The sequence below is a fragment of the Microcebus murinus genome, chromosome 5, assembly GCF_040939455.1.
Source record: "Microcebus murinus isolate Inina chromosome 5, M.murinus_Inina_mat1.0, whole genome shotgun sequence".
Lineage (NCBI taxonomy): Eukaryota > Metazoa > Chordata > Mammalia > Primates > Cheirogaleidae > Microcebus > Microcebus murinus.
In genome coordinates this window covers 51,739,939-51,759,369 of record NC_134108.1, presented here as the reverse complement: position 1 = coordinate 51,759,369, position 19,431 = coordinate 51,739,939, and the positions used below count along the sequence as shown (strand labels likewise).

The 19,431-nt window shown below is 39.9% G+C and overlaps 2 protein-coding genes and 1 pseudogene across 5 annotated transcripts in view; 2 read left to right on the top strand and 1 right to left on the bottom strand.

The window, feature by feature from the left end:
- Window positions 1-9,448, bottom strand: part of ATG5 (autophagy related 5) — a 135,353-nt gene extending 125,905 nt beyond the window's left edge. For 2 of the 4 annotated variants that reach the window (XM_012753177.2, XM_012753182.2), the window contains exon 1: window positions 9,152-9,448. The gene's annotated coding sequence lies outside the window, so the exon portion shown is untranslated. The remainder of the gene's footprint in view (window positions 1-9,151) is intronic. The other 2 variants (XM_012753178.2, XM_076003088.1) reach the window with 1 other exon arrangement.
- Window positions 9,449-14,966: 5,518 nt separating this feature from the next.
- On the top strand, window positions 14,967-15,179 carry LOC105864892 (SNRPN upstream reading frame protein-like). Its single transcript, XM_076002760.1, has one exon. It carries the CDS (start codon window positions 14,967-14,969, stop codon window positions 15,177-15,179), a length of 213 nt encoding a protein of 70 aa, XP_075858875.1.
- Window positions 15,180-15,370: 191 nt separating this feature from the next.
- On the top strand, window positions 15,371-15,955 carry LOC105864891 (small nuclear ribonucleoprotein-associated protein N pseudogene; annotated as a pseudogene).
- The last annotated feature ends 3,476 nt before the right edge of the window (window positions 15,956-19,431 follow it).

The window sequence follows — 19,431 nt, the reverse complement described above, 5'->3', positions numbered from 1 at the left end:
GCGAGACCCCGTCTCTACTATAAATAGAAAGAAATTAATTGGCCAACTGATATATATTTAAAAAATTAGCCGGGCATGGTGGCGCATGCCTGTAGTCCCAGCTACTTGGGAGGCTGAGGCAGAAGGATCACTCGAGCCCAGGAGTTTGAGGTTGCTGTGAGCTAGGCTGACGCCATGGCACTCACTCTAGCCTGGACAACAAAGTGAGACTCTGTCTCAAAAAAAAAATATATATATATATATATCCATAAAAGTAACTATTTTAAGCAAATAACACAACCATGTAAACTTCATATACACTGATAGCCTTAAAATTCAAACAATAATTGAGTTTCTGCATTCAGCAGAAAATCCCCAAGATTACAAATCACACAAAATTAACTCACTGAAAATAGGAAAGACTTCACTACTTTCCAATTAAAGTAATAGTTTGCGCTTTATAAAATAAATTTACTAGTGACAGGAATTAATGAAATCTGGGTTATGACAAGTAAATTTAAAATTGAATCTGATATAAAAGTGGTAAGCAGTAGTTTCTATAACCATGATACACCCAATTAATCAACACTACAACTGAGATCCCCCTTTTGCTCATGAAGAGAAGTATCTTAAGGCAAAGAGCTCTCTCACTAAGAGACTTTAAGAAAATTATAAATGTAAAGTTGAAAAGTCATTATCAATATTGTCACACTGTATGATTTTCTTCTCAGAAGAAGCAGGTAGAAAATATCCAAGACAATTCAAAATTAAAATGCGTATGGCCACCTAAGGAAAAGCATCTATACAGGCTCTCCCTCTCTCTAAGAACTGCCCTTCTCTCAAGAAGGAATAATAATCTGATTGGTAAGATTCCAGGACACCACTTGAGCTGTGTTTATTAATAGGCAGGGATATCATAAACCAAAACATCATGCATGTGAGTGAGTATGGCTCCCTTCTCTTCCCTCTGCGGCCAGATGAGAACATTTGGCCATCCTGCTCTTTTTGTGGCATTCTCTTCTGCTTCTCCCTTCCATGTGTTAAGGAACAGTAAAAAGAAATGGCCAATGCTCTCTCTTCTTTGTTTCTGAGAGTCCCTTCCCAAAAGTGATACAAATATAGACTTAGGGGAAGGGAGAACACCCCAAGACTCCAATACAGGCTTCGGTTTTAAAGTCTTATGTTCCAGCAGAAGTTTATCAAAGTTCTACAGAAGGATACTAGTATAAAAACTAGTGAAAGATAAAATGATACCTTATTTCCCATAACACTGTTTCTTATATATATATTTCCTATAAGACCTCAAAGGAAGAACTGAGATGTTAACAAAAATAAAATCTTAAGCCCCCTAGCCGACTGAATGGACCCCCTCTTGGCCAAGGGAACCCCAGAAAACCCTAAAGATGAGTTGCTGGCCATGAGAAGAGAGGTCAGACATGCCTCATCATGCCCCCCTCCCTTATTGGAGATTTTCTTTGTAAGGAGAAGATATACTAAATCATTAACAGGCCTAAAGCTATACAAGGCAAAGCGTAGACCACACCTGCAGACCACCAATTTACTTATCACTTGAGTTTCTGTAAATGTCCTAAATGTCCAGTGGGGCTGCTCTCTGATTAACAGACATCTTAGGTAAAACATTCCAAGACTTTAGACAAAGCTTCATTTTTTAATCAATTACAAATCAAAGAATCTTTAAACTTACCTATAACCTGTAAAACCCACCTCCAACCTTTGAGACATCCCTCCACATACTGACTTAGGGTCTTATAGGTCTTTGTGTAATTCCTATTTCCATGAATGTATAAACCAAACTGTAATCCAGCTACTGTGCATACATTTTCTCAGAATCTCTTGAGGCCATGTGCTCCAGGCTGGTCACACACATTTGGCTCAGAATAAACCTCTTTAAATTATTTTACAAAGTTTGGGTTTTTTCCCCCACTAACAGAGCCAAGGTAGCTAAAGGTGCAAAACAAACAAACTGCAAAACAGATTTATGAAAACTGCAAATGAGGCTACTTACTGTCTCAAAATACATAGACCCACATTTACACAATATTAAAATGTTAATCTTTCAACATTAATATTTACCTCTAAGGAATTACGTAAGAAAGCATGTTTCTAATAAATACATTTGAACTTTAAAAATGTGTAAGAAAAATTAGTGATACATGGATAAAATTAAAAGATGTGAGTTTTTAATAATTCTTTTTTAAAGAGGCAGAAAAACAAAATTTAACTCTTGAGAGGCACTATATATATAGCATAGAGGTTAAAAATGTAAAACGTGGGGTCACACTGCCTGGATTCAAAACCTAGCTCCTTCACTTACTATGTGACCTCAAATAAGTCACTTAAATCCTCTGTATCTCAGGTTTCTCATCTGTAAAATGGGAAAAAACACTTACCACATTAGATATAATAATTTAATGAATTAATACATGTAAAGTAATACATGTAAAGATCAACACTTGGAAAGTGTTGATCATATAATATGTACTATCAAGGTTATATCTACCATTATAATTTATAGAATTATAAATTGAAACACAAACATGTTTCAAAGAATGTTTACAACTCAATATTCAAAGACTTCAAGAACTAAGAATAATCAAAAGCACTATCAAACATTATATAATTCTTGTTCATAGGAATTATAATAAAGGAAAACAATAGATAAAAATTTTGTACTGAACACTGCCAATAACATTTAATTGAGTAAAATATTTGTTCATTTGATATGCCCAGCTCTGTGCAGGTGCTAGGGAATACAAAATAATAACAATAATAACAGACTTTTAAAAACCCCAGTCATTGTCCAGAGATATTATAATCTCCAAGTCTACTAAACATACCCTGCACATTCACATCCTTTGCTCATGCTGATGGTCCCCTTACCCTAAAGCAGCCTTCTTCACCTTGTCTTTGAACTGAAACATTTTAGGACACAGCTCAAAATAATCTTTCTTCTATGCATGACTCAGGCAGAATCCTCCTTTTTTCCTCACAGCACCTTTACTTTTCCTCTACTATGGCACTTATGATTCATTATTTATTTGTATGCCTCCTCCAGTACACTGTAATCCATTCCCTGGGGGAAAAGGATGATATTTCATTCATCTTTTCACCTCTGACACTTCAATAGTGTCTGGAATATAGTAGATGCTCAAAAAATGTTTACTGAATTTGAATTTGTTGGAAAGACAGTACCTGAATACAAAATGATAAAACCAAACAGAATCCCAAAAAATGAGGTGAGGTCAGATTAAATAATAAAAATTAGATTACAGATTATATACTACTATAAATATCAAGAAACTCCAGAAACATATATTTTACATTACCTCACACTTCATACACACAAGCCTATATATTCCCATTTTACAAATGATGAATTTGAGATAAAGATGTTATGATGATTTTTCTAAAACCTTGTGACTAATAAATGGCAGAGCCAAAATTCAAAACTACATTCTTATCCAGATTTCCAATCTTATATTCTTTCCATTATACCATACTGATTGCCAATGACCTTCTAACTCCAAAACATCTATATGCCCATGGTATAATTAAATGTTACTTTGTGAGAGCTTTCAAAAGGGGGGAGTGGGAATTAAATGTTAATATATCTTATGATGCTCAAAGAAGAATTTTAGAAGATGTGGAACTTGAAGAAAGGGTAGAATATGGACAAACAAATATTCTAATAGAGCAAAATAGCATCAATAAAGGAAGGAAGAGAGCAGGAGCAATAAATGTACCAACTTTTCAGGAAATTCTGGGTTGGGAAGAGTAACAAATAATGAAAAAGCTGATATAACATGTTTTAATATCACATGTGAGCCTGAGGCAAGTCACTTGACATCACTAAGCCTCTATTTCCTTACCTGTGAAATAGAATTAGTAATACCCAAGTCACAAGGTTGTTCTGGGGGGGAAAAATCTATAAAGTGTTTGATATAGTAATGGATACATAAGTGCTAAGAAATGCAAGCAATTATTATTTTTTTTTATGTCAAATCTGTAAATGTAAAATGCGACTGGATCATGAAGCATACCAAATGGAAGACTGTGGTGGGGGGAGGGGGATTTCAGTTTCATAAACCAGGCCTAGAGAGCCTATAAAGTTTTATAATGGTGAAATAAAAACAATTTCTTGGTAGCAGTGCACAAAAGAAGAGCCTTGAATCAGAGAAGCTAGCCAGCAAGTAATTTCAGCAACTAAGGCACACCGTAATGAATGCCAGACCGTAATGAATGCCGGACCTACAGAGGTAGTGGATTAGTGAGATACAGATATGAGTCTTTCTAAGAAAGAATGAATAGAAATTGGTGAAAAATGATTGAGGGAAGGCCAGGGAAAATTTAACACTGACAACAGGCAATACAGTAAGGTAATTATGGGGCTTTGAAATCAGACTGACTTAAGTTTAAACCCTGATTTCCACTGATTAGTTATGTATACTTACACCACAAACCCGTCCTCTCTGAACCTCGTATTTGTAAAATGAAGATAATTCTAATTTTCACAGGGCTGTTTTAACACAGGGTAACCATTCAATAAACGGTATATGCATTTAATATGCAGTTTCCCCATGTTTCCATGACCCCTCAGCTTGAACACTCTTTCCTTCCTCTTTGAGCCAACTTCTTAATCCTCTCTTGGCTACCCTTAATCACTTAAAACTCAGCTTATTATCAGCTCCCTGGGAAGCTTTCCCCTAAGCAGTCTCCAGTCTAATTACTACTTTAATAGCATGTACTACCAAACAGTTATCTGTTTATCTTATCTGCCTCTTGTTCCTCCCCATATTGAACTGGGAGTTCCTCCTTGACAGCAAAAATTGAGTCACATTTATCTTCTGGTTCCTAATATTACCATAATTAGCACATAGTAGGCTTTGGAATTTTTGTTAAATGATGGGGAAAATACATAAACATATAAACCCAGCTACTTAAGAAACTTTTCCACCTATAATCCCTTCCAAATCAGTATAGTCACACTTTAAATTCAGCAAATTTTATTATTTTAGAAAGAATGGGCTGAACATGGTGGCTCACGCCTGTAATCCTAACACTCTGTGAGGCCGAGGCGGGAGGATCATTTGAGCTCAGGAATTCAAGAACAGCCTTAGCAAGAGCGAGACTCGTCTCTACTAAAAATAGAAAGAAATTAGCAGGACAACTAAAAATATATAGCAAAATGTAGCTGGGCATGATGGCGTATGCCTGTAGTCCCAGCTACTTGGGAGGCTGAGGCAGTAGGATTGCTTGAGCCCAGAAGTTTGAGGTTGCTGTGAGCTAGGCTGACACAATGGCACCGTAGCTCAGGCAACAGAGTGAAACTCTGTCTCAAAATAAATAAATAACATAAAATAAAATATAAAATAAAAAGAAAGAACGTCTCTCTCCTACATACACTACACCATCATCACTATCCATCCAATTTGAAGGCAAGGGTTTAGACACATAGATCCCAATACATGATGCAATCTACTAAAAGTAAGCTTCTTGAGTACAGGGGATATCCTGCACTGCTCTATTTTCTGCATGTAATTCAGGACCTAGGACAGACTAGGTTCTGTCCAACAATATCCGTTAACCAGTCATTCAATAAATGGCATGGTATGTTTCCCACTGCAAACCAAGAAAGACTAACCTACTAACTGAAGCTATTTTTGTTGACAAAATCCTCAACTACCTAAAAATATCAAATACTTACTAGAGTAAACCCATCTCTAAAGATAATAATCTATGCTGGCTGATCTCCCTTTAGATTCATAAACACAAACCTCAAAACTGGGCCATGGGAACTGCCTAGCATCCCTACATTTCCCTAGTCTGTTTATTCTCCCACTTTCCAACATCACTATTCCGTACTTTCTCCTCCCTCAGATTTTCACATTTCCTTCCTCATCCTCTCTCAATTAAAGATCTTGCTTTCTATTTCCTTCTACTCTGTTACTGTGGATCAGTTATTCTCAGCAGAGGTTTTACTGAACAGTCCTACCCTGGGGCATTTTGTAAGGATTTTGTGAGAGGTCTCCATCTCTAAATGCTGAAATGCCCCAGGCTCAGTCCTTGAACCACTCCCTTGGAGATCTTTCTCAAGGCTTTAAATAGGATTTACACATTTACAACTCCTACATGTATATCTTCAGTCTAGACTTCTCTGAACTCCTTTCATATTACCACTGCATACAGACATTTCCATTTGGAAATTTAACATGTGCAAAGCTGAAAATGATTTCAAATCTTACTTCCTCCTCTCTCCTATTACTCTGTGGTTTTTCCTATTTCACTAAATGACAGTCTATTCTTTCGTTGCTCAGACAATAACACTTGGAGTAACCCTTGACTCTTCTTCCACCTAAATAATCTAGCTTGAAAACAAGTCTAGAATTTGGTCATTTCACTCCACCTCCACTATTAGCACCCTAATCCAAGTCACCTTGAACTTTAACCTAGATAAATGCAATGGCCTACTAAAGGCCTCATTATTTCTGCCCCTGCTGCACAGGCAACATAGCAATCAGATTTTAAAACAGAAGTTAGATAAATTTACTCTACATCTCATTCAAAGCAAATCCCATCTCATTCAAATTATAAAACCTAAAGTTGCCACAAAGTCCTACAAAGCCCTAAATCACCTGGTCCCATTTTCCCACCTGAGTATCTACTAACTTCTCTCTCCCTTGCTCATTCTCTTTCAGCCAAACTAGCTGGTATGCTCCTGCCTCTGGGCCTCTGTGGTAGATCTGATGGTCTTTCCACATGGCACCCTTCTTTATCACCTTTAGGTCTCTGCTCAAATACAGACTTTTCTATGGCCATCTGCTGCCCCACTAGCAGCATTCCTTATTCTCCTTCACTGCTTTATTTTCTTCTTTCTGGCATCTTTCACCACCTGACATATACAGTCAGTCCTCCATATCCATGGTTTCTACATCTTTGAATTCAACTAACCATGGATGGTGTGAACCTTGAAAAAGTCAGTCCATCAAGATGGATCCTGAGTGACTAACGGGCCTAAATTCAAAATGGAGCCAAGTGGCCATATGCTGACTAGAGGTCACATATGTACTCTTCATTCCTGGAAGAAAGGTAACGTTGGGACTCTCATAACTTGTCTGTTCCCCTGGCCTAGGGCTGCCAGAAAGTCCCATTTGCCACCTAGACTTAACTAATAGACTGTGACCTACAGTCAATCTCTTTTTTTAAAATTTCTTTTTTGTTTGCTTTTTCTTTTAAAGAAAAAAATAAAATTCTATTTAATTTTTTTGATACCTGGTATGCAGCTACCTACAGTCAATCTTAATATCAACCAGAAACTAAACAAGTTTGCATTCTTTATTTACATAGCAGACCAGAGTAGGAACCTGGACAGGAACTTTTTCTATAAAGAATGACCCCTCTCTGTATTCTCCTGGGAGCACATCTCCCTGGTTTGCAAACTGCTCTGGGAAATAAAGTCTCTCTTAATGTGATACTTCTTTCTCAATAGTTTCCATTAACAGTGGAAAATATGTGGAGGAAAAAAAGTATAATGAACATGTACAGACTTTTTTCCTTGTCATTATTCCTTAAATACAGTAACACAATTATTTACATAGCATTTACACTGTATTAGGTAGTTGAAGTAATCTAGTGATGAGCTAAAGGACACAGGAAGATGTGTGTGGGTTATATACAAATACTACACCATTTTATATCAGAGAGTTAGGCATGTGAGGATTGCAGTATCCCAGGGAGGTCCTGGAACCAATCCCCCACTATGCCAAGAGACAGGGATGACTTTAAATTTTGTATCAATGTCTTCTCTCCCTGGCCAGGTGTTGTGGCTCAAGCCTGTAATTCTAGCACTCTGGGAGGCTGAGGAAGATTGCCTCAGAAGTTCCAGACCAGCCTGAGCAAGAATGAGACTCCGGCTCTACTATAAATAGAAAGAAATTAGCCAAACAACTAAAAATAGAAAAAAATTAGCTAGGCACAGTGGCATGTGCCTGTAGTCCCAGCTAGCTGGGAGGCTGAGGCAGGAGGATAGCTTGAGCCCAGGAGTTTGAGGTTGCTGTGAGCTAGGCTGACGCCAAAGCACTCTAGCCCAGGCAACAGAGTGAGACACTGTCTCAAAAAAAAGAAAAAAAGTCTTCTCTCCCATGCCCAAAATGAACTTCATGGTGGTACAGATTTTTATTGTTTTGTTCACTGTTCATTCTTTTGATTACTGTTTGCCCTGTGCCTAGCACATAGCAGGTACTTAGTATTTGTAAAACTAATGAAATGAACCCACACTTGAAATGTGTTCACTATTCTAAAAACTCATGTCTACAATCCCATTCTGTTCATTTCCCCCCAATTTTAATAGCATATCTTTGAAAAATCAAAGCACATGTTTAAATCTAGTGTAAAATTCTTCTCAACAACTACCCTCAGCCCAACATTCTTATTTTCAAATCCAAAATTCAACCAATAACTCCCTCTATGGAATTCACAAAGAGTTCAGTTCAGAGCCAAGTACCCACAGTCTCAAGGACTCAGAGATTTAACAAGTGAATTCTGGAAGGCTTTGGATGTTTAGTGGCTGTTTGCTTCCTCACACCTCAGAAAAATCTAGAACCAACCCAGGTTCCTAGCTTCCTCGAGTTCAGGTATGACTTGAAAATAATCCGAAGTATAGCTAAAGTATGTAAAAGTGTTTTGCCAACCGAAAATGGCATTGTTAGCATTAAATATTATTAAAATGACACTTAAGGAATGCCCTAAAAAGATAAGTTGTCTGGAGGAAATAGCCACCGAGTTCGGATAAAATCGAACTGCCCTGAATAATATAATAATTATAGCTTAAATAACTGTTCCTCGAAAAACGCAGGTCCTGAACTGAACTCTAGAGTCTGCAATTCGATTTCGAGGTTTCCTACCTTATTAAGGAACGGACATACTCCCCGAGACAGACCGCACAGGCCACTCCCTCCAGCCGGCCCAAGGGTTATAGGGGCAGCGTCTCGCCAACACCACCTCTGACCGCAGGAACAGCCTCCACTCGCTATCGCAACCCGTCGAGCGCTCCTCCAGCCAGCCACTCACCCCTCCTTCTTACCACACCTACCTGGCCCCTCCCCAACCCTCCTCCTCCAAGCATTTCCTCACACTGGGACATACACACACGTACCCTACCCGAAGCGCCGGCTCCCCCTCCGGCTTCCCGCGCCGGTGGAGACGCTAGAATCCCGGGCTCCGGCGCAGCTGTGGGGTGGCGGGGCAGACTGCCTGCCTGACACAGTCCTGCGGAGGCGCGGGAGCAGGACTCCAGAGAGCCCGCGCAGCCGCAGAAAGCACCGGCGCGGAGGTCGGAGCCGAGTCCTGCTGCACTTCCGCCCTCCGGTATGCAGCGAAAGCAACCTGCAGCGCCGCGGAGCCCTGGAAGCCCACCACAAGTCCAGTCACCCTCGGCGCCCGGAGATGACGTCACGAGACCCCACGTGGCCAGAACTCCGCCCTCAGTATTCGGCCTAACCCTGCGAGGAGGGCCGAGCTGCTCTTGGGCATGCGCGGAAGGAGCGGAGCGATTGAATGTGGGACCAAACCCTTAGGAGATCGCCAAAGAGTCTCACTTCAAAGCATAGTCATTGGTGCTTTGAGAGGTTAATGTAAGAACAGAGATATGTATAAGAACAGAGAATTTAAAAAATACTGAAACACTGCCTCTCTAGAGCTTGATCACAGCATCCGTCTCTTCTTGGTATCACATAACTGTATTAATAAAACATTAGTTTTCAAAATGCTTTTACATCAATTTTCTCATTTGATCCTCTTCTCAACTTTGTTAGAACCATGGCAGGCATTAATAGCCGAATTTAACAGAACACTATATGAACCACTTTCTGAGTGAAAAACTGGAGCCAATTCTTAACTTTTCTTAGCCATAAAATGGTAATAAAAGCATCTATACTATAAGTTGACAATTGCAGATCAAAAGTAGTGACATGTAAATGACTTAGCCTAGTGCTTAGACATGGCATATGCTTAATAAATGTTGATTAATTCCCTTTTCAAAAACAACACAAAACAGAACAGTATATGAATACTGAACCCTCCCGCCCATCCAAGAGTGCATATCTTTATCTTACTGTTAGTGAAAATAAGTAATTAGTAAACTTACTCCCAAAGGACGTAATTGGATCTACCCAGAAATCTTACCAAGCATTTAAGGTTTTTCTCGTAATTATACATGCCCTAAAGCCATACATCCTAAATAAATACTGTGCTGACACTCAAAACAGGTTTCCAATAATTGAGAAGATAAGGAACGATAGGCACAGGATTCTTTTTAAAAGAAAAGTCTTCTTTGAAATTGACTAGTACAATGATTTTCAACTGGTGAATTGCAATCTATTGGTGGATCATCAAATCTAGTTAGTGGATCATGACTAGAATCTTTTTAAATTAAATAAAATAGAAAAATATCAGCATATTTCACACATATAAAGAGTGTCAACTTAAAAATCACACAATCTATAAATTTGGAAGAGCTTTTTCTTCTAAACGGTTATAGCCTGCAAGGTGGCCATTCTGTCAGGCTGGAAAGGGGAGCTTCTGGCAAAGACCAGAGACAGGCACTTAGAGGGAGGAGGGGTTGGAGCAGGGATTTATACTAAATAGGTTGGCCATATATACATATTCAACAAATTACAGGAGGAGATATGAATATTCATGAAGGTGGTCCTACAGCATGCATATTGAACAACATGCATATAACATACAACCTATGTTCAATTTGGGGTGAAGACTTAACATTTAAATGTATTACAATTAGGAGCTATACATCAAAACTTCTTTTCAGTACACAAAGGCATTCAAGTGTGAAGCCTCTGTAAAACTGGGCAGAGCCAGTCCCTGGACAGTGGTCTTCTTAGCAGGAGCAAGTTATTGAAGTCAGTCTCTTTCTCCAATCAAAGTTGTCATTATGGCTTGTATAAGGGGAGAAGGGGGTCTGGCTGTGAGCTGAAAATCATTTTACTGTTGCTTACCTTGAGGCCAAGGCCAGTGCTTGCTTAGCTGCTAGAGAAAAAGAAAAACCCTGTGGCAGTTAAGACATAGTTTATTCTTTAAGCGTAGGGGTTTATGACTTAACCCTTGCCTGGCATGGTATTAGGTCCTATTTATAATTTGGTATCTTATTGCCACGAAGAGTCTGTTCTGTTAGTCCTAGGATCTCTATTTTAACATTAAGGCTGGTCACTTACTGTGTCTAGACCACAAAAGGGAGGGGGCATAATGATGAATGTCTGACCTTCCATCCCATATCTCATCATGGCCAAGAACTTGATTTTTCAGCTTTCTCTGGGGTTCCCTTGGCCTAGAGGGAGTGTGTTCAGTCAGTTGGGGGCTTAGAATTTATTTTTAGTTTACAAGGATAAACACTGTTTACTGAAATTTTTACTTCAGTAGGTAGGAATGAGAAATATATTTCTTAGTAAGGTAGCAGTCAGAAAAGTTCAAATGCCCCAGCACTTTACCTACCCAATGCAGAAATCTCTTCTACAGTATCCTCAGCAAACAGCCATTAACCTCCGTAAGAAAGCTCCTGGGATTAAGATCCATCATCTTCCCAGTGGCAGACAAAAGTATATACAATTAACATTGAAATGTATCCAAAAAATAAGATGGATTGAGGGAAGGATAGATGGATAAATATATGATTAACCAAGTACAGCAAAATGTAATGTTAGAATCTATGTGGTGAATTTACTGTAAATGTACATTCACTATAAAATTCTTTTAACTTTTCTGCATGTTTGAAAATTTTTCCCATAAAATGTTGGAGGGGACTTATATATGAAGAACCCTAGCAGGTAAAAATTCCTGTAACTTTTCTGAATTGACCCTGTTTTCTTCCTTTCTCCCCTTGTTCCTCTTCTTTCCTCCCCCTTGTACAACCTAAAACAGAAATATCTAACTCTTCTTATAAAGGACAGCATTTCTGATATGAAAAGATAGCTTTTGTGCCCTGTAACCCACTCAGGGATAAACCTGGGCAGTTCTTTCAGCCATTCCTCTTATGCTATATCGTTCCTCTGGATATGGTCATGGATATGGTTGTCAGTGTTCCTATTAAATAGCTGTTGTACTCTTTCCCAACTAATGGTCATGCTCTTTGGGCAAAAATTTGGAAATAAGAAGAATTCTATATTTGTTCTGTGTCATTTCCACTAGTCAATACTATACCTTCTTTCCCAATCGGTGGCACTGCATCTTTTAAATTTTTTTCTATGAAGATAACTTTTAAAGAGGTTTTTTCGTTTGGCCTTATTTCCCCCAAGCCTCAGCTCAATTTGGGTAATGCTCAGGCAGCCAATTGACTTATGTGAATTTGTTTATAAAGTCTTTTCAACAGGCCGGGTGCGGTGGCTCATGCCTGTAATCCTAGCACTCTGGGAGGCCGAGGCGGGCGGATTGCTCGAGGTCAGGAGTTCGAGCAATCGAACTCCTGAGCAAGCCTGAGCAAGAGCGAGACCCCATCTCTACTATAAATACAAAGAAATTAATTTGGCCAACTAATATATATATATAAAAATTAGCCGGGCATGGTGGCACATGCCTGTAGTCCCAGCTACTCGGGAGGCTGAGGCAGAAGGATTACTTGAGCCCAGGAATTTGAGGTTGCTGTGAGCTAGGCTGATGCCACGGCATTCACTCTAGCCTGAGCAACAAAGGGAGACTCTCAAAAAAAAAAAAAAAAAAAAAAAAAAAAGTCTTTTCAACAAAAGTGAAATACACAAGTGCTCCAAAATTCTGGTTTCAAAAGAGAGATTCCAGAGAAGTCTTTGTTGATAAATGCTCTCTTTTCTTCTCACTATAGTTGTTCATAGTTGTAATGTCTGGCTTATTTTTGCATGCCTCACAACTTGTAAGAATCAAATCCATGGGATAACTTTCTTTACTCTAAACTTATTTAAATCTGCTTTCCTAAAACCTACTATATCTCTTCTACTCCCATGAACTCTAACATGCCATTACTTCCTGACCCAAGGTCCCATCTGTTCTCTTTTATCTCTGTCCTGCTGATTTCAGAGGATGAGTTAAACCAAATTTAATTCTTCTATTTCAGCTCTAGCTCCTCTGAATGTGCTCCAACCAATTATCCTGTCTCTTGGATTTCCCTCACTACTGGGTTTTTCCTTCAGCCTATAAATGTGCTCAGGTGTTCTCCTATCATATTAAAATCCTTCCTTTAACCTTCACCACTTCTTACCTAATGTTTAGGATAGCTTCCTACCTGGTCTTCCTGCCTCCAGGCTTGGTCCACTTGTCCCTGGAACCATTTATTTTTTTATTTTTTTTATTTCCACCAGTGAGGATTATCCAAAATGCACTCTAACCACATCACTCTTATACTTAACACTTTTTAGTGATTCCTTCTGGGCCAATTCCATATTTCTTACCATGATAAACAAGGCCCGTTATGACTGATTTCTTCTTTCCTTCTAGCCTCCTTTCCTTGTTCTCCCTGCCTCACACTTCAAAATCCAATAGTTTCAAATGTCTTGCAGCTCTTCTCTGCACTAAGGCCATGCCATGTTTCCATTCCATTATTCTTGCTGTCCCTGCTGCCTATAATACTGCCCCCCACTAGCCCCATCACCACAACACTTCTTCCTCACTTGGCATACACCATCCCTTCTTAAGACTCTCTTTACATTTAGGAAGCTTTTCCTGACCCATTCAATTTGGGTTTGAAGGTCTTCATGGTTTCCCTGGTCATTGTTTTGGATCCCCAATGCCCAGTACAATGCCTGGCATTCGGTAAGTGTTTGTTAAGATAAACTAAGCTGAACATGTGCTCTCTTCTAGGCATCCCATCACTTTCACCTCAGAAACTATATTCCTCCTCACAGCTTAGAGTTTATGTAGAAAGTGGTCATTTCCTTTATTATTAATATTTCATGAGTTTCCAAGGGATAAAATCAGCAAGGGGAGTTGAAAGTAACTGAGATGCACCGCCATTAGCAGAGTGGGACTCCAGCAGTCGCTTAGCATTTAAAGGGTTCCATCACCACTACATCCTGTCTCCGTGCCAGTTCTATGGTCTGTACGGAGGAAGGCACCACTGCTTCTTCCCTATGGCTGCACACTCTGTGGTGTTTTCTCAGAGCACAATCATCTTTCTGTTCCTCTACCCTTTTATCCTTACTCAAATGATGCCTCTCCCCTGCTAGAATGGAAACTCCTAGAAAGCAGGGATAATTTCCTATATATCAAAAGCTGCAAACTGGAGTTTGGCTGAAACTGGACTACTCGTATGATTGCTGTAATGTACTTTAACCTACTTCAGCATACACAATATCATATTATGTATGTACTAGTTCAAGTTTCAATTCTAGTCATCCAAACCAAGAACTCTATGTGCAGTGGTGGTCAGGTAGCAATACATTAGAAAGACCACACTCCAGATGCAGCTATCACAAGTACGTCTATTATCACTGTCTTGATCCACATCACATGTTTGCTAATTAGCAGAGTGAATATCAGAAATGGGTTTTTATTTTTGGCTTGCTTAAAAATATGATAAATGTAGGCCGGGCGCTGTGGCTCACGCCTGTAATCCTAGCTCTTGGGAGGCCGAGGCGGGCGGATTGCTCAAGGTCAGGAGTTCAAAACCAGCCTGAGCAAGAGCGAGACCCCGTCTCTACTATAAATAGAAAGAAATTAATTGGCCAACTGATATATATATAAAAAAATTAGCCGGGCATGGTGGCACATGCCTGTAGTCCCAGCTACTCGGGAGGCTGAGGCAGGAGGATCGCTTGAGCCCAGGAGTTTGAGGTTGCTGTGAGCTAGGCTGACGCCACGGCACTCACTCTAGCCTGGATAACAAAGTGAGACTCTGTCTCAAAAAAAAAAAAAAAAAAAATATGATAAATGTGAGAGTGGGGTGGCTGCCAGAGATGCCTGACACCTCAGCCTCAGGAGCGGTCAGTGATGCAATGGAGCAAGCAAGGGATTGCTTACACCTGAGAAGGACTATAGAGCAGCACATGCCACCAGTGGAAGGCCAAGTCAAATGCAGAAGGAAAGACCCACTAAGCAACCAAGAATGTCAGTTGTACCTGAGGTGTTCACAGCAGCAAGCATCTATGGTGGATTTCCAGGCTGAACTGAGACAGGCGTTCTTAGCTGAGACACCAAAAGGTCATTAAAGCAGTATTGGAACAAGCAAGATGATTACAACCAAAAACTAGGCTCCATCTACTGTTTGAAGCTTCTGTCCAGCTTGCATTGTTTCTAGGAGAACCTGCATCATACCTCTATCTATAGCCTTCCCTTAGGTCTTACAGATCACAAAATTTTAACTGTGGACATTAGATTCTGTGGAACAGCAATCGTGACTGTGGGTAAGAGTAGCAAGATGCTTCAGCACGTGGACGATAGAATGAGATGTCTCCTGCAAGATGGCTGAGTCTTCACTGGCACCTTTAAGGTTTTTGACAAGCATATGAATTAGATCCTCTGTGATTGTGATGAGTTCAGGAGGAGCAAGGCAAAGAAGGTGAAGCAGGCAGAACATGAAGAAAAGTGGATTTCGGGTCTGATGTTGCTGCGTGGAGAGAACTTGGTATCCATGACTGTGAGGGGGCCACCCCCCAAAGATACTGGCATTGCTTGGGTACCACTTGCTGGAGCTACTGGAGGCCCTGGAGTTGATACAGCAGCTGGCAGAGGAGTACCAGCTTGTGTACCAATTCTGCAGGCTCCTGCTGGACTAACAGGCCCTGTCCAAGGAGTTGGGCAAACATCTCAGCAGGTAATGATTCCACAGGGAAGAGGCACTGTAGCAGCTGCTGCCACTGCCAGCATTGCTGGAACCCTAACACAGTACCCACCAGGATGTGGGATCCCATCCCAACCTGTACACAGAGCAAAACCACCTCCATGGGCCCACAATTGGGCTTCCCTGTGCTCAAGGAATTCCTGAGGGAGTAGGATCTCTTGAGTCCAAGAGTTTGAGGTTGCTGTGAATTAGGCTGATGGCATGGCACTCTAGCCCAGGCAACAGAGTGAGACTCTGCCTCAGCCTCCCGAGTAGCTGGGACTACAGGCATGTGCCACCATGCCTGGCTAATTTTTTCTATATATATTATTAGTTGTCCAGATAATTTCTTTCTATTTTTAGTAGAGATGGGGTCTTACTCTTGCTCAGGCTGGTCTCGAACTCCTGACCTTGAGCAATCCTCCTTCCTCGGCCTTCCAGAGTGCTAGGATCACAGGCCTGAGCCACCGCACCCGGCCAAACAAATTTTTTTGGTGGTAACATTTCACACACACACACACACACACACACACACACAAGGTGAACTAGAGCAGAGTGGCAGCTGCCCTCTTTGAAGTTGAGCATGCCCTCTCCAATTTGCACCATATTCTTGCTATCACTTATTTGACTTACCTACCTGAACGCTAGAGGCATTACAGCTTAGCGCACATGTAGGACATTTTGTATTTCTAAAGCACTGCCTACCTCAGTTATCTGCATATAGATGTCAATGTTGTTGAACAAAAGATCGAGAGAACCAGTCCAGAATGTGTTTTACTAAAGAATTTAACATACATTTGATTGGGATTATGACCAAATTTATGATTCTCAGATCTTTACTTTTATGTAATTATAAGAATACACGCTTGAAAGTTGGGAAAGTATCATTTTATAGTATTTTCTCCTATGAGGTGAGAAAACATTTGAAGAATCCAAACATTATTTTGAGAATTTTAATGCTCGACAATTGTAATAATCCCACTGGTGTCTATTAACTGGTATTCTAAAGTAAATCCAGGAACTGGACAGAGAGACACTTTTAGCTTTTGTGATGAGCCTTTAATTCACTGTGTCAAGTCTTCATTTAGTCATTGAGGCATTTCTTGAACTAATAGTACTATGTGCTTGATAAAGTGAAAACAGCCCTTAAGCAACAGCAAACAGATCCCAAAATTTATATACACACATGAACACAGGCATGCCTTGTTTGATCACACTTCACTTTATTGTGCTTCACTGGTGTGTTTTTTACAAATTGAAGGTTGTGGCAACCCTGCATTCAGCAAGTCTATTGGCACCATTCTTCTAACAGCACATGCTCACTTTGAATCTGTGTGTCACATTTTGGTAATTCTTACAATATGTCACACTTTATTATTATATCTGTTATGGTGATCTGTGATCAGTGATCTTTGATGTTACTATTGGAATTGTTTGGGGTACCACAAGCCATGCTCACATAAGACTGCTAACTTGATAAATGAATGTTGTGTGTGTTCTGACAGCTGGACCAATCAGCCATTTCCCCATCTCTTTCCCTCTCCTCAGGCCTTCTTACTGCCTGAGACACAACAATATTGAAATATTAGGCCAATTAATTATCCTACAATGGCCCCTATGTGTTCAAGTGAAAGGAAGAGTCACATGTCTCTCACTTCAAATCATAAAGCTAGAAATTATTAAGCTCAATAAGGAAGGCATGTCAAAAGCCAAGATAGGCTGATAGTTAGGCCTCTTGTGCCAAACAGCCAAGTTTGAATGCAAATGAAAAGTTCTTGAAAAAAATTGAAAGCTCTACTCCAGTGAACACATGAACGATAAGAAAGCAAAAAAGCTTTATTGCTGATATGGAGAATGTTTGAGCAGTTTGGATAAAAGATTAAACCAGCCACAACATTCCTTTAAGCCAAAGCCTAATCCAGAGCAAGGCCCTAACTCTCTTCAATTCTGTGAAGACTAAGAGGTGGGGAAGCTGCAGAAGAAAAGTACAAAGCTAGCAGATGTTGGCTCATGCTATGTAAGGAAAGATGCCATCTCCATAACTTAAAAGTACAAGGTAAAGTGGCAATTGTTGATGGAGAAGCTGCAGCAAGTTATCCAGAAGATCTGGCTAAGATCAGTGAGAAAGGTGGCTATACTGAACAACAGACTTTCAATGTAGACGAAATAGCCTTATATTGGAAAAAGATGCCATCTAGGACTTTCAGAGAGAGGAGAAGTCAATGCCTGGTATCAAAGCATCAAAGAACACTGACTTTCTTGTTAGGGGTTATTGCAGCTGGTAAGTTTAAGTTGACGCCTATGCTCATTTACCATTTTGAAAATCCTAGAGCCCTTAAGAATTATACTAAATTTACTCTGCTATGCTCTGCAAATGGAACAACAAAGCCTGGATGACAGCACATCTGTTTATAACAGGGTTTACTGAATAGTTTAAGTCCACTGTTGAGACCTACTGCTCAGGAAAAAAAGATTCCTTTCAAAAGATTATTGTTCTGGCTGGGCATGGTGGCTCACGCCTGTAATCCTAACACTCTGGGAGGCTGAGGCGGGAGGATAACTCAAGGTCAGGAGTTCAAGACCAGCCTGAGCAAGAGTGAGACCCCATCTCTACTAAAAATAGAAGGAAATTAGCTGGACAACTAGAAATATATAGAAAAAATTAGCCGGGCATGGTGGTGCATGCCTATAGTCCCAGCTACTTGGGAGGCTGAGGCAGAAGGATAGCTTGAGCCCAGGAGTGTGAGGTTGCTGTGAGCTAGGCTGACACCACGGCACTCACTCTAGCCCAGGCAACAGAGTGAGACTCTGTCTCAAAAAAAAAAAAGAAAAAATTATTGATAATGCACTTGGTCACCCAAGAGCTCTGGTGGAGATGTAAAAGGAGATTAATGTTGTTTTCATGCCTGCCAATACACATTCATTCTGTAGCCAATGGATCCAAGAATAGGTTTGACTTTCAAATTTTATATTTAAGAAATACATCTCTTAAGGCTATAGCTGCCATATACAATCATTCCTCTGATGGATTTGGATGAAATAAATTGAAAACCTCTGGAAAGGATTCACCATTCTCGATGCCATTAAGAATATTTCATTCATGCAAGAATGTCAAAATATCAACATTAACAGGAGTTTAGAAAAAATTGATACCAACCCTCATGGATAACTTTGAGAGGTTCAAGACTTCAGTGGAGGAAGTATCTGTAGATGTGGTGGAAATAGCAAGAGAACTAGGATTATTCATAGAAATGGAACCTGAAGATGTGACTGGAGTGCCGCCGCAATCTCATGATAAAACTTGAATGGATAAGGAGCTGGTTCTTACAGCTGAGCAAAGAAAGCAGTTTCTTGAGATGGAATCTAATCCTGATGAAAATGCTGTAAACATTGTTGAAATGACAACAAAGGATTCAAAATATTCCATAAACTTTGTTGATAAAGCAGCATCAGGGTTTTAGAAGATTGACTCCAATTTTGTAAAAAGTTTGACTGTGAGTAAAATGCTACCAAACAGCATCTCATGCTTCAGAGAAATCTTTCATAAAGGAAAGAGTCAATTAATGTGACAAACCTCATTGTCTTATTTTAAGAAACTGCCACAGCCTCTCCAACCTTCAGCAAACACCACACCCCTAACC